The 7,668-nt window shown below is 40.7% G+C and overlaps 1 protein-coding gene across 1 annotated transcript; it reads left to right on the forward strand.

Moving 5' to 3' along the window:
* Positions 1-1,665: 1,665 nt before the first annotated feature.
* On the forward strand, positions 1,666-5,970 carry UQCRB (ubiquinol-cytochrome c reductase binding protein; the record flags this gene model as incomplete). Its single annotated transcript, XM_080693852.1, has 4 exons — positions 1,666-1,684; positions 3,814-3,885; positions 4,728-4,894; positions 5,893-5,970. The coding sequence occupies 4 exons, from the start codon at positions 1,666-1,668 to the stop codon at positions 5,968-5,970; spliced, it is 336 nt and encodes a 111-aa protein (XP_080549978.1).
* Between the last annotated feature and the right edge of the window lie 1,698 nt (positions 5,971-7,668).

The raw sequence follows: 7,668 nt of genomic DNA on the forward strand, positions 1-7,668 counted from the left end.
AATTTTATATTGTCTCAACTCTTGAGTTAATGCTGGGGGTGGGGGGGCAGACATTGCTAAGTAGTGGTAGAAGCTCACCAGTAACTATCAGTCATGCTAACTCCCCCAATTGTTTTCTGTCCTGTGTCTTAGACTTAACATATTGGGCTGAGAGCTTGAAAGTAGACAAATTTGTGTACTCTCCTTTATCTTAAGATTTTATGTAACATTATGTAAATTATGTAACATTTTTTATGTAATATTCTAAAAAGTTTTCTCACTCAACCTTGCACCAAAATGGTTTGATGTAGAACTTCAACTGTAGGAACTGAATGAAGAACAGAGAGATAGGTTTAGTGTCTTTCCCAAATGTAGTGTTGTGTATGGCCCTAGAATTAAAGAGGCCTGGATTCTCAGATTCTGGAAGAATTCAGATTGGATTCTTTCTAGCGGTATGCCCTTGGACAAGTTACTCAGCTTTTCTGAGGCTCAGCTCTCTCCTCTCTACAAAAGAGAGAACCATAGGACTTAGCATCATTGATTTAGAATTAAAAAAGAAGCTGGGCATGGTGGCACATGCTTGTAACCCCAGTAGTTGGGAGGCTGAGGCAGGAGGATCACAGGTCCACAGCCAGCCTCAGCTACTTAGTGAGGCCCTCCACAACTTACTGAGACCCTGTTTCAAAATAATAAAAAAAAACAGGGCCAGAATTATAGCTCAGAGGTAGAATGCCCCTGGGTTCCATCCCCAGTAACACACACACAATTAGAACATAGCCCTCTATGTGAGTTTTTTTGTTTGTTTGTTTGTTTGTTGTTTTTGTAGTACTGGGGGTGGAACCAGAGGCTCAGAGGCTTCCTACTTCCGGGCTATACTCCCAGACCTATTTTATATTTTATTTGGAAACAGGGTCTCACTAAGTTGCTGAGAGCCTCACTCAGTAACTGAGGCTGGCTCCGAACCTGTGCGATCCTCCTGTCTCAGCCTCCCAAGCACTGGGACATGCGTGTGCCACCACACCCGGTCATATGTAAGTTTCTACATCTGTGGATTCAAATCACCACGGATGGAAAGTAATCGAAAAAAAATGTATCTGTATTGAACATACACAGACTTTTTTTTTTTTTTTTTGGTCATCACTCCCTAGGTAATATAGTATTTACATAGCATTTACATTTTATTAGGTATCTAAAAGTAATCTTGATATGATTAATGAATACAGGAGATGGTGTAGGTGATATGCAAATGCCACGCCATTTTATACAAGGAACCTGAAAATGCAAGGGCATCCTCTGGGCTCCTCCAACCTCCCCACTCCATACTGAGGGACTGTCTACCTTAAAAATATTTCATATGCTGCCTGGTTGCAAGGGCTGCATTAATACCGCCGAGCCCTGACAGCTAGCAACCGAACCTGGACTAACGACCCTGATCCTTAATTCTTTGCCTAATGGTCTTCCCATCAAGCCAGAGTGAATGCTTTTAGGAACAGCGAGGGCAAAATGCACAGCCGACGTTCCCGCCTCGCGGTCGGTGGCGAGGCACCTGCAGGCAGCGCCGGCGGCCTCGGAGCTGCGCCTGCGCGGCGTCCTCACGCGACTCGCGAGCGACGCGGGCGCCTGCGCATGCGCGCGCCGCGTCCTCCAGGACTTACCCAGAAGGCCGCGCTTCGCTCTCGGGTCAAAATGGCGGGTAGGCCTGCAGGTAAGCGCTTGGGTCTTACCTGTGCTTGGGTCTGCTCTATATTTTATTTTGCAGCAACATACACCTCTTCTGCTTTCTCTAAATGGCTAGGTTTGCGGCGTAAGGGAAAGCGGCGGCTCCAGCCCAGAGAGGAGCGCGCTGCGCTGCGCTGCTCCCAGGCCGGGCTCGCCGGAGGGTTGGGACGGGCTGTGGGGAAGGCTCCAGGTGGCTCTGACAGCAAGCTCAGCCCCCGCCGCCCTTCTGTGCGTCCTTCCCCTCGGGCGTCGAAAAGTTTGAGTCCGCAAGGAAATAATTAATGGATGACTTTTAGCCAAAGTAGGCTGAGTGTTCGCCTGTGAGCCGGGCGCGGTCGTGTCCTGTGCATTCGCTCGATAGATTATTCAGTTGCTGCAAAATGATCGGAGAAAATAGGGGGGAAATGATAGGAGAAAGGATTAGAACCCTCATTCCGCCACTTGGCGCTTCTCGCTGGGAATTAATAACAGCTGAACAAGGTTTACAGGTTGACCTTGGTTTATCTGGGACGTGAGCTTGGTCTGTGGGTTTGAGAAAATCCATACTTATTATAGACCCTATAACATTATTATAAAATAGAATTTACAGGTTTCGGAATATTTAAAGCAAAGTGCACCTCAAATCGTAGAAGTTTTCTCCCCGTTTTTCTTTTCCTTAATCTCTGCCCTCTCGTGGAATAAATTGGAATCGTCATCAAAAGCTTCTATTCCTTTCAGTCTCCAAGCAGTTGTGAAACCATTAAAGAAACATCAGATTGCCAGATAAATCTGTTAACCTAAATGACATTGAGCTTTGGGGGTGGAGAAGACATAGAAAAATTTGTTACTTCATTAATTTAACATGTATTAAGAAACCTTATTAAAATTTAGGGCATTCTGCTTCTGTCTTGTGTATGAGAACCACATAGACACACTATTACTAACAGCCCTGACTCTGGGTAGAATCACTTCTGTAAGCTTGTTTACTTTTCTGCAACAGCAAACAAATCGCAAATAAACCCACTAATGTGGGTAAAGCAAACGGAATGTTACCTGGCACATTATTAGTGCTCAGTGAATATTAATTCTTGTAACGTGTATGTTTACAAATAATTTGTCCTCTACATGCATGTTTTTATATGGTTGACTTTGATGCTTTTTTCACTAGAAGCAATTTTATATATGACTCTTAATTTCCAAGATTTGCCAAAGCCATGCAGTTTGTATATACTAAGGAGTAGGGAGCCAAACAGGATCAGAGTGAAGGGAGAATATATTTTCTTCCTTGGTAAGGGGCTAGCTCTAGATAAAATTTTAGAAGACATTTTAAACTTTCTCCTATAAACACACTTCTCCTATAAACATCAGACACTGTCATGTTGTCCTTAGTCCTTATTGAGTTACCCCATTAGACTCGGCCTTGTTTCCTAAAGAGTTTTAACATTACTTGTTTCTCCTTGTCCATGTTCAAATATTCATTCCCTTAATGGAACATTAGTTGCTTAGAAGAAAGAAAATGGGGTTCTATTACTAGTCCATATTAATGTTTGAATGACTGTTATAAGAATCTTTTCAGAAATACATATATATTTAACGAGGGTGGCCAAGTGAAATAATGTAGATTTAAAATTTTAGAGAATTGGGAGTCTTTAGATTTGCCAGCCTACCTGAAATCTCATCCCTCTTTTCATACAACCCCACCTCCTTTGATGTGGAAAATTACATTATTCCTGTCTTTATTTCTGCAGCTACTAGAAAATAGAATTTTTCCATGTCCCTTTCCCATCCTCCACCCTTTCATTCTGATAGTAGTAGAAGGATATAAGGTCATTGGATGTTGGACTAAGAGAGGCTGGATTGGCAGTAGTTGTATGTACCTGTGGAACTTTGTGGTTGTTGGAGCTCACCTTTTTCCCCTTGACTTGCCATCTAACTTTTTACCTGTAGTTACTTTTGCTCATCAATAAAACTAGCTAGCTAGCTAGCTAGCGGCTCTTATCAAAAATAGGTAGAGTGTAAGCTTTTAAATGGAAACTCCTCATGTTTGTAAGAAAGTAACAGTACGGGTTGCTTGCCTCTTGATGTGCTCATACAGTGTAAGTGAATTGTAACAACTAACAATATGGCACTTACCAGTTGCAGCATCAGGCCGGTGGCTGGATGGTATTCGAAAATGGTATTATAATGCTGCAGGATTCAATAAACTGGGTAAGTGTCCGTGCTTTATTCTGTTTGCTTGTTGTGCAAATAGTGCTTTGTAAGTTATTATGGTTTCCAAAAATATTTTGTTAGCCAGTCATGGTGGCACACGCCTATAATCCCAGTGCTTGGGAGTCTGTGAGAGGAGGATCTCAGATTTGAGATCAGCAAGTAGTAGTTTAGGCTGGCTGTATAGATCACAGGTTTGAGGTCAGCAAGCAGTTACTTAGGCTGGGAGTATAGCTCATTGGTAGAACACCCTCAGATTCAGTCCCCGGTATCACATACACACAAAACTTAGACCGCACTTCAATCCTAAGGTTTTCTTAAAAGGACAGGATGAAGTCTTCTAAAATGTTTGAAGTAGAAATTACTTATGGTAGCAAGATATTTTCTTTATATTCTCCGTCTTCCATCTCCATTTAAATATTTTAAATTTAATGAGCATTGAATAGAACTTTATAATTTGCCATGAGTTTCATCTTTTGTTATTGAAGCATCATCAAATATTACTACTTTCTTAGTTCACTATCCTTAAGATTTTTTAATAGTTATCTCAGATTTGAAGTATGAGAAATGGTTTATTGAATGTGTCCAGGGACAAGGTAAAGATTTTAAATATTTTCCTAGTTGGATTAGAGGAAATGTGAATTTTGTGGTAGTGGTTATAAGTGGTCACATATTGGTTCAAGAAATAACTCATATGTATGAAATGCTTTGGGTTTCCATTGTTCCTAGTTATTGTACCTCTTGATATTTCATCTGTGTCTTAAGTTGTGAGTCTTAAAGATCACTCATTTAAAGTCTCTGCTTTTTGAGATATTGAATATAGCGTTTATTTTCTATCATAGGGTTAATGCGAGATGATACAATATATGAGGATGAAGATGTGAAAGAAGCCTTAAGAAGGCTTCCTGAGAACCTTTATAATGACAGGATGTTTCGCATTAAGAGAGCACTGGACCTGACCATGAGGCAACAGATCTTGCCTAAAGAACAGTGGACAAAATACGAGGAGGTAGAACAGCTTTTATGTATCTGATGTTGGCCATTAAAGATGGAGTATTAGAAATAAGAGAAACACATTCATTTGTGTAGTGCTTTAGAGTTCCCCAATTGTGCCACATAGAAATTTTTTCAACAGCTCAGTGGAGAAAAAAGCATTACTGTGTAGAGGTGAAGTGACTTCTAAAATCCTGAAGTAAATCCCCAATATGGAGAACCAGGACTAGAACCAAGGTCTTCTGTGTCTTGGGTAATTGATTCCCGCTACACTTTGCTTCCTACACAGATGAAAATATTTTGGTGTTCATGTGAAGCCCACTGAGTGGTCCTCTGGATGTGTTGAAGCAAACCTACATTAAAACCAAAAGCCTATAGACACTGATTTCTTTTTCCCCTCACAGACTTTCCTCATAACTGATTTAAGCAGCTTATTACAGTATCTTTGTAGGGTTTTACATTTTAAAAAGTAGATGGTTGCTGGATGTGTTTGCACACCTCTGTAATTCCAGTACTTGGAAGGCTGAGACAGAACTATCACAGGTTCAAAGCAAGCCTCAGCAACTTAGTGAAACCCTATTCAAAATAAAAGATAGCCAGGCATGGTGGCACACGCTAGTAATCCCAGCATTGGGGAGGCTGAGACCGGAGGATCGCGGTTCTCAGATAACTTCAGCTACTTAGTGAGGCCCTCTGCAACTCAGTGAGACCTGGTTTCAAAGTAAAGATTAAAAAATAGGGCAGGGGGTGTAGTTTGGAGGTCGAATGCCCCTGGGTTCCACCCCCAGACCCATTAAAAAAAAAGATAAAATTGGGTCGGGGAAGTATCTCAGAGGTAGAATGCCCCTGGGTTCAAGCCCCAATAACATGCACACACACAAATAATTCTTACTCTGATAAGAAATAATTAGTTTTAATGTTTAAGATCTCTTTGTTTATTTAAGACCCAATGAGTATTTAGGATATATCAGCATGTCATGGCAAAATTTAATTTTGTCTTTTATCTGTTTTTAGGATAAATTTTATCTTGAGCCATATCTCAAAGAAGTTATCCGGGAAAGAAAAGAGAGAGAAGAATGGGCAAAGAAGTAATCCTTTAGTTGGCATCTGTGAATGCAGCTGTCTTTAAAGTGTGTTTATGAAGCTGGCGAAGCCTGAAACATAATAACTTAAGAATTATTTGGCCTTCAGATGTATCACTTTAAATAAATATCTGTTGTAATCATCACCTGTAGCCTGATGACTACTGAATTCACCTGCCTGTCACAATTTCTTCCAAGTGTCTAAGCTATTCTTAGTCAGTGTAACTGCTTCTTGGAGACCAGGGAAGCCACTTTAATATTTTCCTCATTGGTTGGGTAGCCTCTCAGTTTACCAAAGATTACATTATATGCCAAGCAGAATAGTCACCTTTACATCGCCTTTGTAGACTGGCAAGATACTTGCAAGATGTGTCAAGGCCTAACCTTGCAGGCATGGGATGGAGCAAGAAGCAAGAGCCAGTAACCTTATTTTTGAAGCAAACAGCATCAGCAGGTGGCTCTCGGCCTCAGGAGCAAACGAGTGAAAGGAGGGAAATCACCCACTGTTTTAGTGGAACTGGGAAACATCCTCTTCATCCACTGCTCCCAAGTAGGTTTATCTTGCATCCTACCCTTTTAGAAAGAAATTATATGTGCACTCCAATATAAGACTATATACATTACCTATATGTGCCCCTGTACTAATATGTAGAAAAGCAGACAAAAATGGAAAAATAAATTATGCTGCCTTTTAAACAACTTTTATAAAGTATATTGTAAGGTTTGGATACTAGTCAGTTGAATGTTTTAATAAGATTATAGGTTTTTTTGTGGTTTTTTTTTGTTTGTTTGTTTGTTTGTTTTTGTGGTACTGGGATTCCGGGAAACCCTTCTACCTCCAGTCTATACTCCCAGATGCCCATTTTTTATATTTTTATTTGGAAACAGGGTCTCTTAGCCAGCAAGGCTGGCTTCGAACCTGCGCAATCCTCCTGTCTCTACCCCCCAAGCGCGGGGATTACAAGCGTGCGTTACCATGCCCGGCTAGGATAATTTTAAAAACATAAATTAGGATTGCTTAGTGTCATCATTTGTACGCTACATTCTAAATACTTTCTCTGGTGGAGGTAAGGGCAGGGAAACCACAGTGAGCAGAGCAGAAGTGGAAGATCCTGTATGCATATCTTCACAGACCCTGAGTGCTAAGATCTTACCTTGAAGGAGGAGACAACAGTAAAAACCAAAATTTTGTATTTAAAATAAAGCAATCAAAATGTGCCTGTTACATTTGTTCCCCCCCGACAAAATATGTTCAAAACATTTATGTTTAATCTTTGCAGCATTAAAGAGTATCTTAAAAGTTTTGCTGAACTAAGCCCAGTGTCACATGTCTATAATACCAGTACTTGAAAGACTGAGACAGGAGGATCATGGATTTGAAACCAGCCTTAGCAACTTAGAGCCTGTTTGACAAAAAGGCTGAGGATGTAGCTCAGAGGTGGAATGCTCCTAAGTTCAATCCCCCCATAAAAAAAAAAAAAGACTTGCTGAAATATTAGTAATTCTCATTAAATTTCCTAAGAGCCCCTCTTCTGATATTCAGACTGTATTTTGAAGTACCTATCCTGAAAATCATTCTCATTGATTCTCTTACCTAGTCTGAGTTAGATCCTCATAAATGCTGTTAACATTTAAAGCAAGACTAAGGGCAACTCTGAGAGTTGACAGCTGACCAAAGTTGAGGCCTAAGGAAAAAGCTTCCAGGCAC

This window comes from Muscardinus avellanarius, assembly GCF_963383645.1.
Source record: "Muscardinus avellanarius genome assembly, chromosome: 4".
In the NCBI taxonomy this organism is placed as follows: domain Eukaryota; kingdom Metazoa; phylum Chordata; class Mammalia; order Rodentia; family Gliridae; genus Muscardinus; species Muscardinus avellanarius.